The 23,934-nt window shown below is 53.5% G+C and overlaps 12 protein-coding genes across 12 annotated transcripts; 7 read left to right on the top strand and 5 right to left on the bottom strand.

Moving 5' to 3' along the window:
- Window positions 1-27: 27 nt before the first annotated feature.
- RHO25_000580 (uncharacterized protein) lies at window positions 28-2,931 on the bottom strand (the record flags this gene model as incomplete). The annotated part of the gene is made up of 1 exon (XM_023593192.2): window positions 28-2,931. The coding sequence occupies one exon, from the start codon at window positions 2,929-2,931 to the stop codon at window positions 28-30; it is 2,904 nt and encodes a 967-aa protein (XP_023458275.1).
- Window positions 2,932-3,609: 678 nt separating this feature from the next.
- On the bottom strand, window positions 3,610-5,332 carry RHO25_000581 (uncharacterized protein; the record flags this gene model as incomplete). The annotated part of the gene is made up of 4 exons (XM_023593193.2): window positions 3,610-3,910; window positions 3,963-4,187; window positions 4,244-4,703; window positions 4,756-5,332. The coding sequence occupies 4 exons, from the start codon at window positions 5,330-5,332 to the stop codon at window positions 3,610-3,612; spliced, it is 1,563 nt and encodes a 520-aa protein (XP_023459639.1).
- A 747-nt stretch (window positions 5,333-6,079) lies between these two features.
- RHO25_000582 (uncharacterized protein) lies at window positions 6,080-7,710 on the bottom strand (the record flags this gene model as incomplete). Its single annotated transcript, XM_023593194.2, has 3 exons — window positions 6,080-7,216; window positions 7,269-7,437; window positions 7,487-7,710. 3 exons carry the CDS (start codon window positions 7,708-7,710, stop codon window positions 6,080-6,082), a joined length of 1,530 nt encoding a protein of 509 aa, XP_023459647.1.
- Window positions 7,711-8,182: 472 nt separating this feature from the next.
- Window positions 8,183-10,408, top strand: RHO25_000583 (uncharacterized protein; the record flags this gene model as incomplete). The annotated part of the gene is made up of 4 exons (XM_023593195.2): window positions 8,183-8,205; window positions 9,319-9,632; window positions 9,689-9,803; window positions 9,856-10,408. The coding sequence occupies 4 exons, from the start codon at window positions 8,183-8,185 to the stop codon at window positions 10,406-10,408; spliced, it is 1,005 nt and encodes a 334-aa protein (XP_023459646.1).
- Window positions 10,409-11,185: 777 nt separating this feature from the next.
- On the bottom strand, window positions 11,186-12,926 carry RHO25_000584 (uncharacterized protein; the record flags this gene model as incomplete). Its single annotated transcript, XM_023593197.2, has 2 exons — window positions 11,186-12,702; window positions 12,761-12,926. The coding sequence occupies 2 exons, from the start codon at window positions 12,924-12,926 to the stop codon at window positions 11,186-11,188; spliced, it is 1,683 nt and encodes a 560-aa protein (XP_023458611.1).
- Window positions 12,927-13,115: 189 nt separating this feature from the next.
- MMS2 (E2 ubiquitin-conjugating protein mms2) lies at window positions 13,116-13,696 on the top strand (the record flags this gene model as incomplete). Its single annotated transcript, XM_023593198.2, has 4 exons — window positions 13,116-13,185; window positions 13,239-13,318; window positions 13,375-13,500; window positions 13,556-13,696. The coding sequence occupies 4 exons, from the start codon at window positions 13,116-13,118 to the stop codon at window positions 13,694-13,696; spliced, it is 417 nt and encodes a 138-aa protein (XP_023458612.1).
- A 245-nt stretch (window positions 13,697-13,941) lies between these two features.
- On the bottom strand, window positions 13,942-14,601 carry RHO25_000586 (uncharacterized protein; the record flags this gene model as incomplete). Its single annotated transcript, XM_023593199.2, has 1 exon — window positions 13,942-14,601. One exon carries the CDS (start codon window positions 14,599-14,601, stop codon window positions 13,942-13,944), a length of 660 nt encoding a protein of 219 aa, XP_023458609.1.
- Window positions 14,602-15,315: 714 nt separating this feature from the next.
- RHO25_000587 (uncharacterized protein) lies at window positions 15,316-16,320 on the top strand (the record flags this gene model as incomplete). The annotated part of the gene is made up of 1 exon (XM_023593200.2): window positions 15,316-16,320. One exon carries the CDS (start codon window positions 15,316-15,318, stop codon window positions 16,318-16,320), a length of 1,005 nt encoding a protein of 334 aa, XP_023458610.1.
- A 390-nt stretch (window positions 16,321-16,710) lies between these two features.
- RHO25_000588 (uncharacterized protein) lies at window positions 16,711-16,998 on the top strand (the record flags this gene model as incomplete). The annotated part of the gene is made up of 1 exon (XM_065602028.1): window positions 16,711-16,998. The coding sequence occupies one exon, from the start codon at window positions 16,711-16,713 to the stop codon at window positions 16,996-16,998; it is 288 nt and encodes a 95-aa protein (XP_065458100.1).
- Window positions 16,999-17,609: 611 nt separating this feature from the next.
- MUS18 (UV-damage endonuclease) lies at window positions 17,610-20,040 on the top strand (the record flags this gene model as incomplete). Its single annotated transcript, XM_023593202.2, has 3 exons — window positions 17,610-18,263; window positions 18,327-18,988; window positions 19,044-20,040. The coding sequence occupies 3 exons, from the start codon at window positions 17,610-17,612 to the stop codon at window positions 20,038-20,040; spliced, it is 2,313 nt and encodes a 770-aa protein (XP_023458617.2).
- A 235-nt stretch (window positions 20,041-20,275) lies between these two features.
- On the top strand, window positions 20,276-20,880 carry RHO25_000590 (uncharacterized protein; the record flags this gene model as incomplete). The annotated part of the gene is made up of 2 exons (XM_023593203.2): window positions 20,276-20,344; window positions 20,401-20,880. The coding sequence occupies 2 exons, from the start codon at window positions 20,276-20,278 to the stop codon at window positions 20,878-20,880; spliced, it is 549 nt and encodes a 182-aa protein (XP_023458613.1).
- Window positions 20,881-21,818: 938 nt separating this feature from the next.
- Window positions 21,819-23,330, top strand: RHO25_000591 (uncharacterized protein; the record flags this gene model as incomplete). The annotated part of the gene is made up of 3 exons (XM_023593205.1): window positions 21,819-22,466; window positions 22,521-22,875; window positions 22,924-23,330. 3 exons carry the CDS (start codon window positions 21,819-21,821, stop codon window positions 23,328-23,330), a joined length of 1,410 nt encoding a protein of 469 aa, XP_023458615.1.
- Window positions 23,331-23,934: the final 604 nt, after the last annotated feature.

The raw sequence follows: 23,934 nt of genomic DNA on the forward strand, positions 1-23,934 counted from the left end.
TCATTTTGCTTCACGACCTGCACGTGCTTACGTGAAAACTCGCGTCGGACTGGCGCTCTGACTGCGAGCACCATCCGCCGAAGCATATCCGCTGTCCTTTTCGTCCCAGCCTCCCATTTCCCTCGCAATGCTCAAGCACAATTTCACGATCTTAGTCCGGCCCACGTGCCCAAGTCCGCTAGCCCTACCGGTGGTTGTTCCTGCCCAGACCCTAAGGCTGCCAGCAAGCTCTTCCACGCCCATAGCACGAGCAGCAGTGTTGCCGGAGGTCAGCGTGCGAAGCAGACGATAAGCAGCAACGGCCGTCAGAAGTGTAAACTGGCCAGGAGCAAGCTTAAGGCCGTTCAGGGCGCGAAGTGCGCGCTCGCGGGCAGCTTTCGGTGACGAGCTAGTTGAAAGTGAAATCAACTTAGCCAGCGTCAAAGATGTGAAAACATCGGGCGACGCGGGAGCATGGCTGACCAGATTCATGCCGCCCGTAGGAGACATGACGGGCAGTGCGTCCAAAGCCACGACAATGTTTGCAGCACGGTTGGTGTTGGACAGTACAGCCTTGGCGGTTAGTGCGCGCACATGCGTGCTAGACGCTGGCGGCGCCACGCTCAAGGCAAGACCAAGGTAGTACTCAATGTCGAACGTGGAGGCGTTGTCAGTCAGTGTATCCGCAAGCGTGTCGTCGATGGTGGTGTTCGCATACCACGCGGCAACAGCGTCGATGGGCGAGCGGATAGCGTGATCCTCGACCACATTGTCCTTGGCCGCGTTGGGATCAAGCGAATGTGCACTGGGTTTGTTCCACGCTAGATTCCACGCACGTTGGATCATCTCGTCGCTGAGCACTTCGTCACAGTCCAGCTCGACGAGCCGTGCCAAGTGATCCGGCAATAGATCAATGTCGTCCTCTTCTGTGGGACGGCCTTGGGCTTTGGCAGCAAGCAGTTCCTTTTGTTGACGGCGAGCAGAATCCCAGTAGATTCGGCCGACTTTCTCGGTGAAGGACTTGAATCCCAGGATGTTGCCATAACCCGCATTAGCAACTTCCCAGAAGAAGACGCGGAAGTGGACGGCCTTTTGCATGAGTCTGGCCGGTGAGTCGGGTAGGGTACCGCTCTCCATCAAAGTCAGTAATAGTCGATAGTACGAAACTTGGGCGTCGCCTCCGGCAAGCTGTGCATCAATGGCAATGTCCCATCCTTTGACACGCGCTGCCTCCTCTTCCTTATTGGTGCCGGTGAGTGCCATGAAGACCTCCGGGCCGACAAATCTACGCAGGCTGAGCTGGAACATTTTGGCACCCACTGCGGCAACTTCTAGAAGGAAGTGCTTGGGAACCCATACAGTTTGAATGGCGGTGAGCCAGGCCTGCCGGCGAACTTCTACCGGTGAAGCCAACGAGGGAGCCTTGGGAAGGCGTACTGTGGTAGACATCTTCTGTTTGCGTCGTGGAGAGAAGTTCAGTAACGGAGCAAGCAAGTAGAGAAGCGTGCCAACGACCATGCAGACCTTGAGCATTGGCAGCAGGGCTTGACGTGACATGGCTGCCATGGAGGAAGATGACATGCCACCTTCCATGCCGCGCTTGAAGAGTGCTGTAGGTAGCGCGGCCAATCCAGAAGTACCTTCGCCGGACTGTTGATGCTCGCTGTACCCTTCCATAGCCATGACACCGGCCATCGTTCCAAGCATCACCTTGTTCACGAAGCCTTTACCATGGCCTTTAGCAATTGGCTGCTGGTTTTGCGCCTCAACGGGTGGATTCGGGGGCCGAGCATATGTTGGCTGGCCTTGCGCCTGCATATACTGTTGCTGCACAATGGGCTGTCCAAAGCGCGTTTGATCCTGAGGCACATTGAGAAAGTTTGGCGAGGCGCCATGTCCTGCAGAAGAGGTTGCTCGGGATCGGTCGGACTCAGAGATCGGACTGCTGTGAGCGCTTCCTTGCCTCGACTGGCCAACGGAAGCTTCGACTCTCGCCAGCTGCTCCTTCAGCGCAGCCATCTGATCAGCCATCGTTTTGTTGCGCTTTTCCAGGTGCTTGATGTACTCGGTAGCTTTGGCCATGATGGTCGCCTTGTTCAGCTTGTGTGCAGGGGTCAGGCCTTCGAGATCTTCCAAATTGTCTCCCTTGTTGGAGCGGCCCATAGCACGCAAGCTGGGCACACTTTGTCGAAGCTCGATGATCTTGTCATTCAGATTGTTGCGATATCTCTTCTCAATGACATTGTGTGAGGTGATCTTCTTGTTCGGATGATCCTCCCCCTCGGGTGAGTCGCCATCACCATCGCCTCCGCTGGGTTCCGGCTGCGTTTCAGCCTTCCTCTTGCGTCCTCCTTTCTTCTTTGGCGGCAAAGGCGATGTGGAGGTAATGCTCTGTCCCCGCTGTGATGTATTGGAAGACCCAGGACTTTGGTGCAAGCTCGGCGTCGCGGCGGTCAATGAGGTCGCGGAAGTCGGGACTTGGGCATTTTCGACAGCCAGGGAAGCAATAGGATCGACTGCTGCATTCGAGGGTAATGTCCATTGGGCGACATTGGTATCAATCTTTGGAATGCTCGACAAGGCATCTAGTCCGGTGTTTTGGGAGAAGTCGAAGCCGGTATTGATGTCGCCAGCACCGAAGAGCGCGAAGTCGGGGTCCAATGCTGTGCCGTCTCCAAAGCCCAGGTTGTCGTCGCCCACGATAAGCGGTGGCGCCAGAGGTTCATCGTTGATCCCGCCAAAGGCAGGGAAAACGGGGTCCTGGAGGGGTGAGTCGTTCTTGGATGAAGCGGAGTTGAAGGTGTCGTCGGGCGAAGTGGGCTCAGCAGCCGGATCCCATCGCAGCCATTCCTCCCAGTCCTCGTTGTTCTGTGCTGCGTCGAAGGGCCCGCCAAAGGTGGGAGTCTGTAAGCAGCCTCCCGCAGCTCCTCCTTGCCGCCAAGCGGAGTCCATGTCGCAGTCGCGTTTCTGGTGCAGGTTGAATGCAGAAAGTCAAATCGTTGAGTCAATTGTCACGCTGGCCCATCGCGTGCACGGGGCGCGAGGAGCGGAGGTCAGTGGGCGCGACAATTTGGTGGTTTGTTTTGGTGTCAATTGGGGAGGAGAAGTGGGCGGAAGGCGTGGCATTCATCAACCAGGCACACGTACGATACATTTGTCTTACGATTCCTGGACGGCATAGCCGCAGCGGAGTCGTCTGCCGGCCAAACAGGGGTGCGAGTGCTGGTGGCCAGAAATGACGAGGCTTTGTGGACGGCGTGTTTGGATCCGGTGCACTCTGCCCGCTGATTCGCCTGACCATGCTTTTCCGCAGTGTCTTTTGCAACAAAGCACCACGGCTGCCAGCCCTGCCGATATCAGGCTCGCTCCTTGCTTCAACTTCAGCGGAAGTCATCCTCTCCGGACTCGCTACGATCAAAATAACAATTGCTGCGCCTTGGAGGTGGACGTGTCTCGACTACGCCTATCCCCAACGTATGCCAAGGATCACTTAGAACGGAGTCTACACGTAGTCGGCATTTTCAGCTGCTTCCATTTACAGGTAGTCATGCAGGCGTTGGACTGGAAACAGCGACTGCAAACATCGCTCGATGAGCTGAAGCGAAGTCCTGGCTATTCAAGTGAACTATCTCACACTGCTTCAGCTTCCAACTTCAGCGCCTTCTCATCAGCAGTCAGGTCGCTCTTCTGTCGGGGCACTCGTACAAAAGCCACGAATATTACAAGCGCCGTGGCTCCGCATGCCAGATTGAACCAAAACACATTATGGTAACTCTGCTTCAGACCCTGATGCGCGGTCTCTGATCCGACGAGCTCCGCAAATCCCAGTAGCACAGCGATTCCAAGCTGCATCAAAACATTGGAGAGCGATCCAGCCAGACCTTGTTGGCTTCTCCGGAGTGTGCTCGAGAAGAAGACATTTGCTACTGTGCTACAATGCTAAGTCAGAACAGATCTCACAGAGAATGGATGAATACACTTACAAGACTATGTCAATGGACAGAGTCATCATGACCATCGGCACAAAGATCCAGGCCCAATAGTAGGCATCGGACGGAGCGAGTGCAAACAGAACCGACTCAATAATAATCGCGCAGCCGGTGATGACCAGAAGTATCATTGGCGGCACTTTATGCAGTAATGCGCCGCCCGTGATCGCTAATATTATACCGATGGTCGCACTTGGTGTATACCATGCGACAAGTTGCCTACATCGAGTTAGCAAATAAGTCGATTTGCTCGCAGACACTGAGCCATTACTTACATCGGCGAAGCACCGAGAATGTTCATGCAGAAAAGTGTTGCATAAAGGAGGTATATCCCGCAGGTGCCGTAGGAGAACAGGAGGCCGAGCATGAATGGACGGACATGCTTCTTGGTGAAAATCTCGAATGGCAGTAAAGGCTGTGCTGCCACCCACCCCTCAATCCAAAAAGCTATCCCCAGAGAAGCCAGACCGAGCAGGAACGTGGCCAGGATATATGGAGCGGTCCAGCCGTCATGGCTGGAGGAAGTGATAGCGAACACCACCAGAACCAATCCCGTGATGGTGAAGAGACTCCCAAGCCAGTCCATCTTCACGTAGGATAGCTTGTGCGCTTCCATGTCGTTTGGGATACAGAACAATGATGCGACAACCACGACGGCGCCGAGCATTGTCCCAATCCAGAAGTACCATCTCCAATTAGCATATTCCCCCGCGACGCCAGCGAAGAAGAGTCCAACTGTACCGTTCGTCAGCACTTCTCCTAAGCTCATTGCACTTTCATCACCTACTAAAGAATCCAATCGCAGCCATTGCGCCATAAATCGCAAAGACCAAGTTCTTCCTAGGACCAGGTCGATACATGCTTCCTAAAAGCTGCAGCCCCGCTGGCAAGTACGCTGCTGGTCCAAGCCCCTGTATCGCCCGACAGACATTGAGCATGACCTCGTTCTGCGCGAACCCAGCGATCAAAGCCCAGATGCAGTACCAGACGCAACCGCCGATATATACCGGGTATCCTCCGTACATGTCCCCTATTCTTCCGAACGGGAGCAAGAAAGACGCCACGACGAGGGAGAAGACACTGGCGGGCCATGTCTGCGAAGTCGGATCGATCGAGAGTTCTCTTGCGACGGTGGGTAGTAGAATGGTGAACCCGCTGACCATGTATTCGTTGAGGGCTTGGGAAACGGTTATCGAGAAGACGAACCCGATTTCTTGCCAGATAGATGTGAGTTGCTCTGGCCTCTGGCGACCGAGTCTCTCAATGCGGGCGAGCTCATCGTTGTTCAGCTCATCACCTGAAGACTGCCTCTCCTGATCAGAGTCAGGCGCATCCTTGTTTTCAAGAGAGAGCTTGGATGCCATGGCGTAGTGGCGGAATCTCAGGAGAATCAATGCAGCGAAAGACACGGAGAAGGTGGCTTGAGAATAACAGTGATGCAACAGTACACACCCACTCTGTCCGTCCTATATGTCAACACCATCGGTTCCGACGAGAACAATGCCGCCATCGCTGCATACGGAATTCCTAAGCAACAACAGCCAAGTCTGCAGCCGTTTGCCGCTGACGCCCTCAATGACGACCCGGGCTGCCCCATCACTAATGCCATCAAGCAAGCATCAACACACCGTAATGTGAGAGTGACATTCCATTGCTCGACCGAATGCAGAAGTCACTTACGACGTATGTGGTCGAGTCCTTGGTCCTATGGGCGTGCCTGGCATTTATGTCCACCGAAGTTGTTGCAGTCAGCACTACTAACAGCAGAGCCTTGGCAGTCGTATTCAACTTCCTCTTTTCGTGGCTTTACGAACATGGCAAATACGACTCGAATGTACGGCAATCGGAATCGCATGGCAGCCACGTGCAGATGTTGAATTCCGCCTGGGTGGCAGAAAAGGAATACTTCACGGCCGCACATACGCATCCGCAACGATTGCGCAATGTGTGATGAGTTTTTGGAAGGGCACAAAAATGGTGTTCATGCTTCGGGCTTCCGAGGACCTGAATACATCAGCCCCCCCGGAGTTTATAGTAGTACAGTTTCCATGCTGCGAGATGTTCTCCTACCCAACCGGACGCCTCGCTTTGGTATACAACACTTTGCAGCCCTAGTCCTCATCGTCGTCGTCCACCACACGCCGCCGCTTGACTCTGGCTTGTGGCAGATCATCATCAATCTCGCCCTCTGCGTCTTCGTCCTCTCCGGCTCCACTCGATTCAGGTTGCGGACGATCTCTCTTTGGCGTCCTCTCTCTTCGGTCGTCGACGATTCCATCATCTGGGTCATCGTCATCCTCGATGACCTCCTCTTCATCGCTTGGAGCGACAAAGTCGTCCTCCTGGTCGTAGTCATCCTCCCGATTCGTGAATCGCTTGTGGCCATAGTCTTCGTCGTCGCTGTACTCGCTGTTGCGTCGCCGCCTTGGCTTGGCGCGAGGCTTTCCAGCTCCAGAACGGCCACGTCCACCTTCCATCTCGTCATCTTCCAGCATGCCCACGTTAAGTCCACCATAGCGACCAGAGGAGACACCTGCACGGCCCAGTGCGCGATCCGTTCGTAAGCGTTCACGTTCTTGAGCATTCTCCCGCTTCTTCCGATCTCGCATTGCTTGTCGTTCCGCTTGCTCTGCCTGCCTCCGCTGCTCCTCTGGATCCACATCAACCGCATCAAGCTGCCCTGAACCGGTACCCACTTTCGTCGCGTTTGCTGCTTGGGCAAGAGCAGCTTGCAAACGCTGTATAGCATCATCCTCACCACTCTCGTTCTGCTTGATTGTTAGGCCAGCGGTGATCCTGTGGGTGACCCGAAGCGAATCTGCAGCTTCGACGGGTGCAACCAGATATGTGAAGCTGTCTTTTTTCGGATCGTAACCTTCACCTGATACTTGACCGATTCTGCCTCCCTTATTGCCTCCTGTCACACTGACCGGCGTGGGCCGTACTGGGTTTCGCTGCGGAGGTGCCAATGAATTCCCGTCAATCTCGTACTGTGTGTTCGGGTCAGAGGCCAATTGAATTGTTAAAGATCCGTCAGACCACCTGTTGATGCGAGCGTTTGATTGTAATTGTGATGCATCTGACGGGGAGTGTCGCCAGCGTATCGTAGTCATCGCGGTATTGAAGGCGGAAAAGGTCGAAGAAGCGGGCTTCTTGGAGTGGTGATCGGTCTTGGGCGGCTGGAACGTGGTGACCTGCCATGCATCGGGGTCTATTGACATGAAGTCGGGTACTTTGAGGACATACATCTGGGAAAATGTCAGCGGCACAATTACGTTGCATCTAGTCCGTCCATCTTACCTCGCCGTCGCTGGGCTCGGGCACAGGCTGACGAGCAACTTCGAGATCCAATGATAGCATTTCATGTTCCTCGAATTGCTGCTGCTCTTCCTCGTCCTGGTTTTGCGCACGATCATTCCGGCCCATGTCGTCGCCAGAATCGAGCTCTTCATCATCCAGCTGGCGTTGGCTATCGAATGTCAGTCCTCATCTCGACGACATTGGCTCATTAAACATACGCTGGCTTTTCTGCATCTCCAGCATCTACCTCATCATCTTCGTCGCCGAACAGGTCATCGCCAGCGTCGTCCTCTTCGTCGTCTGCAACTTTCCCTCTCAATGTTTGCGCATTGTTCTCGCCGTCCGAAGTATCGCCATTGACACCGTTCGCCGCAGCATCAGCGGGCGAGCTGGCTCGCTCATCTGCAATGCCAGTGGCAGCAGGCGATTGTTCCGCAGACATTTTAGCTCGCGACGCGTCCGTCGGTTGAGTGAGGTGAGGGTGGATGAAGGAGGGCGGCGCGGCGGGCGGAGACGGAGGTGGCGGAGGTGAGAACCAACTGAGGCAGACAATGGAGCTCAGTCTGCCCAGGATTCACCAGTGAGGAGGTCGGTAGGTAGAATACACGAACAACAATTGCAGCTCGAGAGGTTCGTCAATCCTCAAAGGCCAAGCGAGTCGCGAACTTCCTCTTGCAGCAGCGCGCGCGGGCCGCCAACCTTGTTTGGGCGACACCCTTGCGCTCTTGCCTGCACGCTGTCTCTGGCTAACGTTTGGCCTCTCTCCTGAACCCAGACCACAACACTTCCCAGTCTGCCGCCACACGCACAACCAGACATCCCGCCGCCACCTCTTCCCTTCCTCTTCTTCTCTTTCTTTTCTCCCCCCGGCCTCGGCGGCCTTTTTCGAGACGATCCAGCAGGCAGTCAGGAACATGTCGTCCTGGATGAACAACCTGTAAGTGAATAAGCTTTTCCTCTATTTCAGTCGGTGAAACTGGGACGAAATTCGGGGGCCTGCATGCGGCGGGACAAGGTCGATATATCCGGACCTTCCTACTGCCTCCCTCTACTCGACATCACCCCAAGCACGACGTCCAATTCCATACCGCTTGTTCCAGTCTCGGCGGGCAGGCACAGTGAGCGAAGGCGGCACTCCCACGAAGGTACGATCCATTTTCTCTTCGAACATGCGTCGTCCCTCTCTGGCCTGGCTTTGCTCGAGGCATTGCCCCTTGCTCGGTCCACCTGTATGGTTGGGATCCGGACACGAGCATGATCTGCTCAGACTATGGCCCGCTTGACAGTCCGAAGTGGCATCTTCGTCAACTTCACTTCCTATAAACTGGCCCGCCTCCATGCATCGAACAAGTCGATTTGAAAAGGTCACCAACATGCAATTTCGTGGCCGACCTCGACGATGCATGTCAACGCACCAAGATCAATGCTCGCGGGACGCCGGATTTGAATGCTACAGACGACCTCGCAACCATCGTGCTCAATCGATCTTTCTTGGAATCCGGAGATTTACTTTGTCCGCATGAGCATCGTTGTCACGCTTCAAGTACCGAAACCAAAGCATGACGCAAAATTCACATTGACCCCGGGCACCTTCCTTCTGCGAAGTGAAGAACTGCTCAACGGTCGATGGTAAACACACGCAGAGGCGATGCACCCCGCCAATGAAGTGTTTACATTACTGCATGTCATCAGGCTGCCATAACAGAAGTGAAGATGTGAGCTTTGGTGTTGTTTTGTCGCGCCGCTGTGTTCATCTTTGCTTCACCACAACACACACCTGTTGGAAACATTGTCCGGATCCGCTTGCAGTTGCCGTCCAGCCCAAGATGTCGGATCCAGAGCCAGAACCACCGCCGTCGCCATCGACGCCGCCGCCATTGTCCGTGCCAGACGATGCCATCTACCTGTGTTATCGCCCCAAGCAACCGCGACGCCGCGCCCCGGAGCCAGAGTCTCCGCCGAAGCCCTCCATGCTGATCATCGGCGAGAACTCGTTTCGTTTCGATGTTGGACCACGTACACCTACTGACGATGACTCTGCATCTTCTAGTCGCAACTTGGGTCGTCAAGCCAACCCCACTCGCTCGAGCCCAAGTCAGCCACCAAGTCGCGGCAACATTTCGTCGCCTTCAGCGAACAGTCCATCATCACTCTACCCACCAAACCTTCAGCAAGGTCAGACGCCTTCGTCAAGTGGCGCACCACCAGCCAACATGACCACCAATGAGCAAGTACAGCCGGCTGGCAGGAAGCCTCCATTCTTCTTCCGCGACGAGTACGCCGGCTTCATCGTCAAGGGTAACTTCATGACTCTAGCCGCAAACCCGCTGCACGTTGAGTCCGGAGAGTGGCTGGCACATCAGAGTACGTACTTGACATCACAGTCTATCACTGACCGCGAAGCTGACATCCATTTGCAGTCGTTGAACAGAACCGTCTCTTGACCGGCATGGTGAAGATTGTGCAGACGGATGACCGCGCTAGTGGAGTGGGCCTGTGCAACGAGAAGACTTGCCCAACCATGTCCGCCGGCGGGCAAGTACTCCCTCTCCCTCGCTGTCGCGCACCTCACTGACAGCCGCTGCAGGACCACCTACACCTGGATTGACACCAACCGCAATCCCATCAACCTCCCAGCCGCAACGTACATCAAGCACATTCAGACCTGGGTCGCTGGCAAGATCCAAGACGAGTCTGTCTTCCCAACCACCACATTCACGCAGGCGCCACCAGTTCCGGCCTCACAGCAACTCAGCAACGACCCAAACAACTGGCTCGGCAAGTCCTCTGGGTTTCCTCAGCGCTTCGAGGCCGAGATCAAGAACATGTACAAGCAAATGTTCCGCTGCTACGCTCACCTGTACTGGTCGCACTGGCTCCAATTCTGGGACCTCAACTCCTACCGCGAGCTTAACACCTGCTTCATTCACTTCATCAACGTCGGTCGCGCTTCCAGCCTCCTTACCGACCGCGACACCGAGCCCATGCAGCCACTCATCGACTTGTGGCTTCGCCGTGGCGACCTTCCCCACCTTGCCCAAGATGGCGAGACCAAGACTGCCGCTGAAGAGGCCGCCAAGGCCCCAGCTTCTGCTGCGCCTGTTGACCAGGCCGCACCAGCTCCAGCTCCAGCTGCCTAAGTAAGGCAGAAACTTTACTCAAAGGCAGAAACTTCACTCAGGCAGAACTCAGTTGCTAAGTTGCGCTCAACAATACGTCATTGGAAGTAATGGCATACGTAGTGAGCTCAACAAGGAGAGAAAGAAAGAATTACGACCCATATTGCATTGCCTCTCCGTCCAAACCTCCAATTTCAAGCCACCTGGTGTGGAACCTGAGAATGTTTACGAGTTCTCTCTCGTGGCATTCGAGATCGTAAGACCGATGTTCTCTAATTCGCGCTCACGATAGAATTGTAAACTGTCGACTTTCGCTCTGGGAACTGTTCACTCTCGTGCTGCTCAATTATGTTATGCCGAGGACATGATCTGCCGAACAGTGTAGAGACACACTGCTGCACTGTCGTTTTTGCGTGATTGAGGCCCTTCAATAATGCTGTTTGAGGTGGGCATGCAGACGAGTTCTCCGACGTGGCTGCGACGGAGCGACTAAACAAGCAACTCGTTTCATCCCCTTGAGGTCTTATTCCATGGAGCCCAGTGTCATTGAGACATTCGATCGAATCGTCGAGACGCTTTGGACCTAGCTGGGACAATGTCGTCTCCCTGTCCGCGTTTCAATGGAGTGCCACCGCACGTTGAGAAGCTCGAGTGATGGACAACTGGAACCATTTCAGAGATGTGGCTAGTGATTCAAATTCTGTTCCATTTCAGCGCCCCGCTTGAATTGAATCTGTAAACCCACACTCAAGTATCGTATCAAGCAGACTGCCAGAGTCGCCGTTACCTCGTACTGTGCTACCCTCTTTCACTTTCAATCCTGCCTAAAGCAATCACATCAGGCAGTTCCCTTACATCAACCGTCTGTCTCGTATCCAGATCTATGATCCTCAGCACACCCAAATCTAGTACACCAGACCGTAGCGCCTTGAAAGGCATGTGCGTTTCGAAACAAGCGCCAGGCGGGAGAGGACCGATCCTGGCGTCGGGATTGAGATCGAGTACATCGGGCGGTTTAGCCTTCTCCAGTGCCGGAGCATTGAACAAGCTGGCCAGAAGGTCGGATGTCGTTGAGCCATCGATTGTGGCTGCGGCGATTGTAGTATGCCCTGTTGTTGGTCGAGGCTTAGTAGTGGTACTACTTCGAGGATGTAGCATCATGAGTCCGAACTTCTTCGCACGCGTGGAGCGATTGTTGCAGTGCACTGAGATCTTGAATTCGGAAGATTCATACGTTGTGGACGCTGCATGGAAATTGAAGACGATGCTTCCTCCATTTGATGTATGTTCTGTGCGATCGGTCGATGCTCCAGATGTCGTATCCATGGAGGGTCTGGTGATCGAATGTGCTGAGAGTGATTTCTTGTGATATGATGAGTGACCCGCAGCACGGGACCAGCGGTAATGAGGCTTTTGCCATGTGTGTGTCAGATCAATATGTGCTTGCCAGTCGATTTCGAGCGATATTCTTGAGCCTTGGTCGAGGAGAGCTTCGGCTCGAACAGATATTGATACAGGACTCTCGGCCAAGGAGTTGCGTTCTGCATGTGCTTGTGTATGAGGCGTGACCTTATAAAGTAGCACTGTCTCGTCTGCTCCTCGTGCTTCGAGTGGTAGTGCGACATTGGTCAGATCCTTGACGTCCGCATTTGTGACGTTAAGATCTGCTTTGTGGATTGTTGTTGTGCCAGCGATGACGTGTGAAGTCTCCAGATGCAGGCTGGCAATAATGGCATCAGGCAATGTGGAATATCGAATGCGCGTAAAGACTGCTGGGACTGCTGGGAAGGCCCGCCTACTTGCGCCTCTGATTGGCTTGACAGTGTCTGTGAGGTTTGGGGGTTTGGGCGCCACTTTCGTGATTCTTGATTCGGAGATGTAAATATCTGCCGCTCCTGGCGCCCGACTGAATGCGAGGGATTCAAGAACGTTCGCTGGTAGAGGTTCAAAGGGCTTCAACAACTGCTCTTTGGGCCTTTGAGAACCACTATGAAGCTGCTCTGCGATCCTCAAGTTGGCAGTGAAGTAAATCGCTGGTCGCTGCAGTCGAGCGCGCGGCCGAGACAAGTGCAATTGTTGTTTCCAGATCACGTAAGTGTGCTCTTCTGTCACCACTAAGTCGTCGAAACCATCTGCCGCCAGCGTCCTGGAATTGAGATCATGCTTTCCGGAAGCCGAAGCGGTATTGCCGCCTCCTTGAGGTACCGCATCCGTAGCATGAGCTGCCAAGATCAAGTCGAGATAGGGCAGTATATCACGGACTTCGCTTTCCTTGATTGTGGTCTTCAGGACAATGAGAATGTTGGCTTGCTCGTCTTAAAGTCCTGCGTCTAAGTAAGCTGTAGTGAGTTACAGTACTCCAGTGGGACATACCAAAGAACAAATTCCGCCTGGCTGGGATACGACCTATCTCTGTAGCCTTGCCGTCACGGATGAGCGTTGCAACGTCAACGTCTGAAAATCTTGGTAAGTTGACGTCGACGAGCGCGGATTTGGACAAGCTCTCAAAGCGTGCTCTGATGCTTTCGAGAGCTGCCATATTAGCTGCCGCTTTTCGTCGAGTCCAATGCGACGAGGAGTGTTGGCGCTCGCTTGCGTAGGTGGATATGGATGTGCCGCGGCATGTCTGCCTGAGGCCAGCGCGATAGTGGGGCTTCGAGTCGACGATCAGGCAAGCGCGTCGTGCAAACGACATCCCACCATCCACAACAAATATCACAGCGCAGACATGGCGACGGTGCCTCGAAACTTCAGGCTGCTCGAGGAGCTCGAGAAGGGCGAGAAAGGACTTGGAGCGGGTCTGTTTTTGGAAAATCCTTCTACCTTGTACGAAAATCTGACAGTCGATCAGAGGCTTGCTCATATGGTCTCGATGAAGGTGATGATCTTTTGATGACGAACTGGAATGGCACAATCCTAGGGCCTCCTCATGTATGCTCCATCTCTGGTGCTACCGTATATAGTCTTGGCTGATCTTATCAAACCAGAGCGTGCACGAGAATCGTATCTACTCGTTGAAGATCGTCTGTGGTGACAAGTACCCAGACGAACCACCGGAGGTCACTTTCATCAGCAAAATCAACTTGCCATGCGTGGACGCACGAACGGGAAAGGTCAGTAGATACGCCCTGCTAGGGAAGGAAAGTGATGCTCATGAGATTATCCTAGGTCAATCTTAGTGCGATACGCTCTTTAAGCACGTGGAAGCGTGACTTCACCATGGAGACGATCCTGATCGAGATCCGCCGATTTATGGGCACACCAGAGAACAAGAAGATACCACAGCCTCCTGAGGGCACGAACTTCTAAATTTGACCCAAGGACAATGCCGGTCTACTCGCACAGTTCTTTGCACCGAATCGATCACACAGCATGACATCAAGTCGAAGATAAGCGAAGGAGAAACTGTTCGTCAGGGAATTACGTTGCAGCATTTCTGGATGCTCTATGTCTATGGCTGACAGCGGGTCGACTACCCGAAAAGTGTGACCCAAGCGCTTCGAAGCGTGATATTCAAACGTTCAATCCTCGGACAACCCAAGCATAGGCCCGCACTATTGCGTGCTGTACACTCTAGCCATCTGCTTAGCCTGCTTAGGCTCGATAAATAAGGCCTCGGCCTCCACAACTTTGGTGCCAGTTCCATCTTCTTCGCCTAGAACTTCGATCCAACCCTTCACCCACGCTTTACGGCCTTCGACTTTTGTTGTCTCTGCCTTGAGTACCACATAACTGTTCCCGGGGCATGGGACTCGGTAGTCAATCTTCAGACTCGCAGTGACTCCAACTTTATTCGGCAACGCTGGAAAGCATGCTCTTGCTAATCCCTCATCAAGCAGTGTAGCCAGCAACCCTCCGTGCACAATGCCAGGATGCCCACACAGCCCTGACCCTAGATAAGCGATCTGGGTCAGAGTGGGCAGCTCTGCATCTGCATCGCTGAAGTTGAGCGGCGGCACTTCAATCTTGTTATCTCCAAGTAATGTCCCGCCTGTCAGGTTGTGAGGGCGCATCGCAGGTGGGATCTTCAAATGGGGTCTTGACTCGCGCATTCCTTCTTGTGCTCGCAGCCTTTGTGCGAGAGGGTGATTGACAATGTGTTCGTTGATCTCTGCAGCCGTGGGAGTATCTGGTTCGTATAGGTGGAGAGTCTCGGCGTCGGTGGGAGGCTTCATGAAGCCATTGACGGCATCCAGGCTTGGGGCTGCTGCCATTGCGGCGCCGGTAACAAGGGACAGAATGAAGAGTGTCGACGTGAACAGAAAACGACCTGCTCGGGATTTCTGCTTCGGAGAGTCTGGTGGTGTTGAGTCGGGTGGTGTCGCTGAGGTAAGAATCGGACTGGACGACTGGAAACGAGCGCCGGATATATACGAGGGTGTTCTATATCCTGCCGTGGAGTTGTGAGAATGAGCGCCGGAGCAAAATCTGCGTTCATCCGCGCGTTCGCGTGCTGATATCGTCGCCAAAGATCTCGTCACGATGCTGGTTTCGTAGCAATGCCGAACGACAGCCGAGCGAACCGCTGGAGGCGATGCGAGCAGAGAATGCAGCACGCGGCGTGCGGTGGGAACGGCGCTCATACTCAGTTGGAAGATCGTGGCTCCTCATACAGGTACGGCCGTACGCTGTGGTCCTCAGTTGTTGGATAATTCGCGACTAGAGCATGCCCCATTGACCTCGAGAACGGCGTTCGGACATGCTTCCAGCCTCGAAGGATAAAGTTCCGTCGGCGCGACCAAGGCAGACGCCGAGTTGGCGTCACAGAACGACCTGCATGTGAATGTCGCCAATACAGGCGATGACAAACTGCTCGTTCATGCCAACGCGTTCAGCAGGCTAGCATTGATCATCTTTTTGTGGTCGACCGGGGCAAGAACCGAAATCTCTCGGCGGACGATGTCACTCCCTGGGCCTCCTGAGGAACCATGGCCCACGAAAATGAGGAAAGCCTGAGCCCGCTCAAGGCACTGCCCAAGTTGCGCACCGCTACTGCCGACCTAATGTCACCGACGCGATCGCGAACAGATCCTCCTGATGAGCGCACGCACCTCCACCGCCGGTTGCATTCGTCCAGCCTGCGCAATAGGGCTTTCACTGGAGGAGAGAAGCATGGCTATCGGCATGCTGCAAAAGAGACCGTACAGTCTGCCATGGATCTGAAGCCCCCGATCAGCTTTGATTCCCTCCTCCGGCGTGACAAGAAAGGCGCAGAGTCAGGACGACACGGAGGCAGCAAGCATAGCCATCAGCATCGAGCATCACAACAGCAACGCGACGTGGATGAATGGACTCGTCAGCAAGCCCAGCTAGCCAAAAAGAGGGAGGTCAGGCCCGAAGACATCGAGAAAGCAAAGAAGGAGAACGAGAAGCGCGAGAAAGTGCTGCGTGACGACCTGGCACTGGTTGAAGATGTGGCCATGAGCAGCACCAGACAGCTGGACGATACATATTATGCGATACTCGAGAAGGCTTCTTTGCTCCGGAGCACCGTCTCGAGCTTGCAGCAGCTAGCAGAGGAGAGTCAAAGCATGCATGCGAAGTTCAAACAGGAATCGGCTCAGCTCGAGCAGAACACGAAGACTACTTTCGACAGCTTTGCAGAATTCGAGCCTCAGGAGAAGACCATCAATGGGCTGGTAGATCAGCTTCAAGAGTCCAAACAGAGGACAGATCGACTCAATGATCGATTAGAAGCTGCTCGTCATCGGATGGAAGCATACGAGGCGCGTGAGAAGCAGAATCGAAGAACGAGCCGGCAACGATGGAGTGCTGTATGGATAGTTCTAGCTGGTCTCATCGTCTTATTAATTGCCCTCCTACTGGCAAGAAATCGTGGCACACCCAGCAGTAACCCGATCAGTGCTGTGGTGAAGCCTAAGCCCAAGCTGGAACGGGACCCGATTTTGGACAAAATTTTCGAGGATCTATAACATGAACGATATCCAGTCTATCGCGTCGATCAACAACTTCTCCAGTGTCTCTCGAGACGAGTTCTCGATATTCGTTCTTGGTTGCTCTCAGCCATCGGAGCTGGACCCGCTCTTCTCGGCGCGCTATGTCGTCACAATGACAACTGAGCGTATCCGCGGTAATGTGCTTTTCGAGGAAGCTGGTGCTACGCGGGAGCTCTTCATATGCAAACGGTTGCGAAAGCTATCTCTGCAAGCTCCAAACATTCGCGCAACACACACATCGCAGTTCAACTGTAAATTATTACTTCGTACGCAGTCCTGCTCTCCATCAGGCGAAGCTAAACCTTACTAACTTACTTCCAGCTTCAGCTCCCAACCTCGCCTTCATACGAATTCGCACGAGCAGTCATGCGCGCATTCACTCGTCTCCAACCAGCACGCAATGCTGTGCAAAGATCTATTGTATTCCAGCGACCTTTGAGCTCTAGCCCGCAGCTGCGACTGAAAGAGGACAAGCCTCAATCACCGCAAGAGATTGAGAAAGCGAAGCAACAGCAACAGGACCCAAAGCAGCGCGAGGAACTTGAATCATCGTCGGAGACCGTTGTGAAGGCTGAGCAGAATAGCAAAGGCCCGGAGGAACTGCAGAAAGAGACAGCACAGCAAGCTCAGAAGGAGCACCCTAAGGCAAAGTAGTGATTCAGTGCTGGCCAGTCTGGAACTTTGGCCGATATACACATTGAATCTCAATATCTGTACAGTGGAAGGAATGGCTGTCATTTGTTCCTATGAGGACTCTTGCGACAAGTCGTTTCGTGCTCAGTATCTGGTGTCAAGGTTTCTACTTCATTGATGCCAAGAATGTAGGGCGTCCATTCTCCAAAACATGTTTCCGAGCAAGAAGATAAGAACAAAGCACGCTTCAATGCATATGAAATGCTTCGTTCTCACCCGAACCGCAACAAATGCCATCTTCCATGATTACCCAATCTTTGATCTGCCATTCGTCAGTCTTCATCGCGTGCCAACAGGGACGAGGTCCACATCCAGATCCGATCAGATCTGCATCTCAACCATGACATCACCAAGTCGCGTTCATTGAATCGAGGTGAACAGTGCAGCATCTGCGAGTAAGAGTCCAGAAGGCGTGTAAACGCCATGCATCAATTTCTTCCATCCTCTCATCTCCCTTTGTTTGTCTCTGTATGTTCGTCCTCGCTCGTGCTCGCACTATAGGAGCAGCACAACATTCCAGCTTTCGAACCGCACTTTCGACGCGTCTTTGGCAGCGCCATCTATCCTTAATCATGCCACCAGCAAAAAGGAAGAGATCAATTGACCCAGCGAAGGCTCTTTCGAGCAGTGAGCAAGCACCACGGCCTCTCAAACGACGAGCTTCGTCCCGGACAGCCGCGACTTCTGCGATCACGAACCCAGATCGAAGTGCCGATGTTATCGACGCCCCAGACGCTTTGCGAGCTTCACCAGACAGCGACGTGAACACAAATATCGTACCTGGTCCTGTCAAAGGTCAGACGAATGGCGCAGGTGGAGACAGCCCGCTGAGCGATGCTCCAGAAGTAGTGGAGGCGCCGGCACCTGTGGCGAAGAAGAGAGGAAAATCGAAAAAGGCTGCAGAGGAAGTGGTAGAAGATGCTGTTGATGGCGATGTCGACCATTCAAAGCTCAAGACACCAGCAAAGAAAGGTCGAGCTAAGAAAGCTGCCGCCGAGGCGCCAACAGCAGATGTTGAGGCACCAGCCACAACAACCAAGAAGAAGCCTATAGAGAGTGCTGGTGATCCTGAGGCGGATGGAGACGAAGATGCAGATCCTGAAGAGATCAAGGAGGCATTGTCTCGCCCACCTCCGGTCAACAGTGATTACCTACCATTGCCATGGAAGGGAAGGTTAGGATACTGCTGTCTCAACACGTATCTGAGGATGTCAAATCCACCGATAGTAAGTGCATCCCGTTCCTGATCGCCTCGTGAAAGCCTTCTGACTTTCTACTTCACCGCATAGTTCAGCTCGCGTACTTGTCGCATACAATCTATACTTGAGCATCGCCACCCCCTGCAGGATCCAACGCAACCTGAGCATGCGACCAAGAATCGACCAGATAAAAGCAAGCCAGTAGATGTTGCTCTTGGACAGAGATACGTCGAAGAGCTAGGACTAGCAAACGTGAAGGACATCATCAAAATGGTTCGCTGGAACGATCGATATAACATCAAGTTTTTCAGGCTATCCTCGGAGATGTTTCCATTTGCATCGCACCCAGAATATGGCTACAGTCTAGCTCCATTTGCATCAGAAGCGCTCGCAGAAGCTGGACGAGTCATCGCGCAACTTGGCCACCGCGTGACAACACATCCAGGACAGTTTACACAGCTGGGGAGTCCGCGACCTTCTGTGATCGACAACGCCTTCCGAGACTTGGAATATCACGACGAATTGTTGTCACTGTTGAAGCTACCTGAGCAAATGAACAAAGACGCTGTGATGATTATGCATATGGGAGGTCTTTTCGAAGGCAAGGAGGAAACGTTACAGAGGTTCAGAGAAAACTATGCCAAGCTGAAGCAGAGTATTAAGAATCGTCTGGTGCTGGAGAACGACGATGTGATCTGGTCGGTGCATGATCTGCTTCCGGTGTGCGAGGAGTTGAACATCCCACTCGTCTTGTAAGTCTGCGTCGCCTTTGTTTCATGTACAGCAGCGGCGCTAACTTGTGGAAAGGGACTACCACCACCACAATATCATTTTTGATGCCGAACAGATTCGCGAGGGCACAAAAGATATCATGGATCTCTACCCTCGGATAACTGCTACCTGGACACGCAAGGGGATCAAGCAGAAGATGCATTATTCGGAGCCGACTCCTCAGGCCATTACAGGTCGACAGCGTCGCAAGCATAGTCCACGCGTAGCCTCTCTCCCACCATGTGCTCCAGACATGGACTTGATGATCGAAGCCAAGGATAAAGAGCAGGCGGTGTTTGAATTGATGCGGATATTCAAGCTGCCAGGATACGATACATTCAATGATATCTTGCCTTACGTTCGCAATGATGACAACAAGATGGCATTGCAGGCAATGAACAGGAAGAAAAAGAAGGAGGATGAGCCAGAACCAGAGTTGATTCCCGAAGAGGACATTGGCATGGGTGGACCAGAGGGCAGAGTATATTGGCCGCCTACAATGGAAGAATGGTTGCGCCCAAAGAAGAAGGAGGTCAAGAAGAAGGATCCGAGTGAAAAGGCCGAGAAGTTGAAGCAAGAGGCAGCAGCTCTGTATGCAGCCCGAGAGGCAGAAAAGAAGGCCGCTAGAGAGGGCAAGACTGTCAAGGAGGAATCGGAAGAATCTGATCCAGAGGCTACGCCCGCAACCAAGAAAGCCAAAGCTGCAATGAAGAAGAAGGCCAAATCAGACGCCGAGAAGGCTGCAATCAAGCAGCAAGAAGCAGAAGCCAAAGCCGCGGATAAAGCAGCGCTTGCTGCTGCCAAGGCTGCAGCGAAGAAGACGTCCAAAGTGAAGAAGGAGGCACAGCCGGTGCCCACGCCTAGTAGTAGTGAGGATGAAGAGGCCCCTGAGCTCGACGACGAAGACGATGAGCCTGTGATGAGGAAGTCAGCAAAGACAGCGACAGCATCGAGACCAGCAGTTTCGAGGACAGCGAGCAGACGATCGGCAAAGAGCAAGGTCAACTATAATGAGGATGAAATGGAGGAATGAAGGAAAGCATGAATCAGCTTGCAGGCGGATTATGTGACGAGGGTATGAATTGGAGCATACAATCTATGTATTGAGTATGAATGTAATGTATGCAATATGAGCGGATGATTGTTCAAGCAAAATAGCTTCACAGCTGCTCGCCAAGCATCATGACAACATCCCCGCTGCTGCATCTCGCATGTGAAAGAGTCGCACGTCTTCGACTCCGACTCTGCACAGACACAACACCGCCACAATGATCAACGCGGTGCTGGTCTTCAATAACAACGGGCAACCGCGATTGACGAAGTTCTACACCCAACTTGTACATACAGCTCACCTGTTCCTCGCCTGAAACTGCCCACTGACACTTACCTCCAGGATACAGCAGTCCAGCAGCGCTTGATCTCCGAGATCTTCACCCTCGTCTCCGCGCGTCCAAACAGCGCGTGTAATTTCCTCCCTCTACCACCGCTCCTCGCGCCCGCCTCCGCCTCTTCCTCTTCCGCCAACCCCACGGAGCACAATGACGCTCCATCGCTCGTGACCTACCGCCACTACGCGACACTCTACTTCATCCTCATATCCACGAACACCGAGTCTCCGCTAGCATTGCTCGATTTGATCCAGGTCTTTGTGGAAGCGCTAGATCGACTGTTCGAGAATGTCTGCGAATTGGATCTCATTTTCAACTTCGAGACGCTACATGCTGTACTGGGGGAGATGATAGTTGGTGGTGTGGTGGTGGAGACGGGGCTGGACAGAGTTGTAGAAGGGGTCAGGAGTCAGGGACGTGTTGCGAAGAGACCGGTGAATGAGAGATCAGCAGGAGTTACAGCTGGTATGTGGGTTGGGAGATGAGACAACACGTCACGAAGAACTTCTGCTTGGACCAAAGAATGATTGGGAATCGGACTGGGCGGGGGTAAAACGCATATTTTCACGCTCAGCCGCCACGGTTTACGGCGAAACCGTCGTTGGATTCAGCACCGAAACGACTGCTACGACATCTCACGAACAATGGCCCCACAGTCGTGCCGACACCTTGACGTCGCACTCTGCCACGATCAATGCAGCGTCCGGCGCGCAGTATGGTCAGAACTCGATACAATGGCAGCCTAGCGGCTTTGAGTCGAGTACGGGTCTTTGTCTCATCACAATGGGCCAGGAAGCAGCAGGGGATTCCTTTGTTCGCGCCCCTCGCCACGATGGGTTGCAAGAAGATATTACTTAGAGCTTCGGCGAGCCACTCCTCGGCTCAGAACTTCGACAGATCTACTCAGAGTCAATTCAGTGATTGCAATTCTGGCTGGTCCAGGATTATATTGCAAACGCTCATAGTAGATCTGCCCGACCAAATACAACCACACTTCATCGACATCCATCACATCCTATTGACATTCAAGATGAAGGCGGACAGAGCAAGTCGCCTTTCCCGGGTCATGAACCCTACCGCCATGACCGTTGAAGCTAGGCGGCAAACTGTCAATATCTCGACGCCATCTCCAAGACATTCCTTCATCACTGTTGCCAGTAAGTCACCGGATCAGCTGACAGCGGACACTTTTGTTGTAACGGAACACGTGGTGCCGGCTTCACTCGTGCCAAGAGCTCGAACTAGACGTGCACTTATGAGAATCATCCGACGCTTAACAAACAGACCGCCGTACAGGAGACGCCCTCAACAGCGACGATTTGTACGGATAAGCGTCGCTAGTTCCGCGTCCACACCTGCAACTCCAAGCTCGGCACGCTCGAGACGAGTTGTGTACTCTGTGCACATTGGGCCAGAAACAAAGATGCGAAGCCCAGCACGAGTGAGAAGGACTGTTCATGTCGCTCATCCTCCGTGCGTGGAGGTTCATACGGCAGCTCCGTTGGCAAGTGCGATCGCCACTCCTCTGCCCAGACCAGGAATGCTTCCTCGCACCGATTCTGAAAAGACGCCTTTCACTGCAGAATTTCCAGGACAGGTCAACCCTTCTAACATTGCCAAGCGAAGGGGCGGTCGATTCGTTGTGAGCGCCAATATGCTCGACGGTCTTCAAAGCGAGACAGGGGTCGGACTTGGTAAGACACAGTGGCTACCCTCGACTGATCGAGGTCACTCGATGGCAAATGCGCCTGCAACACGCCTTCCCTACATTGCTTACCAGTCGTCGATGCCAGGAACTCATGGCCTGCCGTCGCTGAGGTCTCCGATACCACGTGCCGATTCTCCTCCATTGACGCCCCTTACAGAAGAGCCAGCTTTGCCTGAGCAGTTCACGCTACCTTACCTCCCATCTCAGCAGCCACTGAGTCCTACTGAGTTCGAGTATAGCCCAGACTACTATGTCCAAGCCTATGATGAGCGTAAGAGAAATGAGCGCGAAAAAGCGCTAGCTGCCTTGGAAGGTAAGCCAACGATCAATGCTGACGAAGAAGAAGATGAAACAGATCTGCCGGTATACCTTCGCGGACTGAGAATTCACTTGCCACGTTCAGCTGACAAACAGCAGAGCCGAGTAGACCCTTCTCCTATGCCACAGCAAATTTGTGAGCCACCGACACCTCCAGCATCAGTGCCGACTTCATCGTCACCGACACCTTCAAGATCCGAGCCGACTTCACCGCCGCTTCGACAACCTCCAGAAGCATTGTCACGCCACACTCGGTTCACGCGCCAATTCGACAATTGCGACTTCGACCACAACCATCCCGAAGTCGCAGGTTCCGTGCGGTCCTTCTCAATCTACTCCACGGACATCGAGGGTCAACGCATCTCCCAGCTACCAGCTCAGCCCTATCGACCTCTACCGCCGCCTCCTCCACCACCTGCGCACCACAGCATTGCTCGAAAACCACTCCCGAGACGTACGTGCCATTACACACCTAATCCTACAGATTCTTACATACAACCAGATGCCGCACCGACATTCATTCGTCAATCCTCGCCCCCAAAACGCGACACCAGAAACGAGGGGCACCAGGAAAGACCTGGTGCGTTCCACACAGAGCCTCGGCCATCATCGTCTTCTCCGCCCATGACCCCGACTTTCACACAGCCCCGTCCTGCGCCTACACCTGCCCCTCGTGTCATTTCGCCAAACACGGCGCAACACCGTCTTGCGACTCTTCATGCACTGGAAGCAAACACCCCTACTCCTGCCACTGCCCCTCGTCCCGTGTCTCCGCCCAGGACTTTCGAGCAGATTACCATGCAGCGTCCAGAGCCTTCGAGACGCCACGCGTTTCATCCATTGCGTGAAGTGTTTTCGCGATGGCAAGCTGGTAAGAAGCAGCTATCTGGAGCGCAGGATAGGCGGTAGGTTGTCAAGAGATCGGGGATGGTGGATGTTTAACGAGCCTGGGGTTGGAGTTTTCGATCAAATGAAAGTGTCGCCTTAGCATAATGTTGGGACATTAAATCCCCTGGAAGTCAGCACGAAAGAATAGAATGAATGTATGACGACAAATTTCACGTTGGAAATATGTAGGAAAACCGAATCGAAAACTCATGAGACATGATGCTAGGATTCTGAAGAGCGAGTTGCGAACTATGGTCTTGTCTGCGAACGAGCTCATTGTCACCTGACCGCTGTGATGTGCTTCCGTCCTTTACGTCTCGAATCGCGTGTGAAGTAACCTCGCGTTCTCTTCCTCCCTCTGTCGCTCTCTCTCCCTTACCTTGCATCAGAATACAGGGTCTGCTCACGCATCATGTAAAACACATAATCAAGATAAAGTATTGATACGCTTCGTCCGGGAAGCATTCAAGGAGAGAGTGGAGTAGTTCCTCAAGTGATGAGGTGGGTGGTGTCAGATGAGACACAACAAGGCAGACCTGACCCGGCCTTCAAAGCTCACACGAAGAGTGAGGGCACGGTAGTTCTTGTCAGTGGTTCCAGATCGGGTAGAATCCAGGGTAGCAAG

Source organism: Cercospora beticola, chromosome 1, assembly GCF_033473495.1.
Source record: "Cercospora beticola chromosome 1, complete sequence".
Taxonomy (NCBI): domain Eukaryota; kingdom Fungi; phylum Ascomycota; class Dothideomycetes; order Mycosphaerellales; family Mycosphaerellaceae; genus Cercospora; species Cercospora beticola.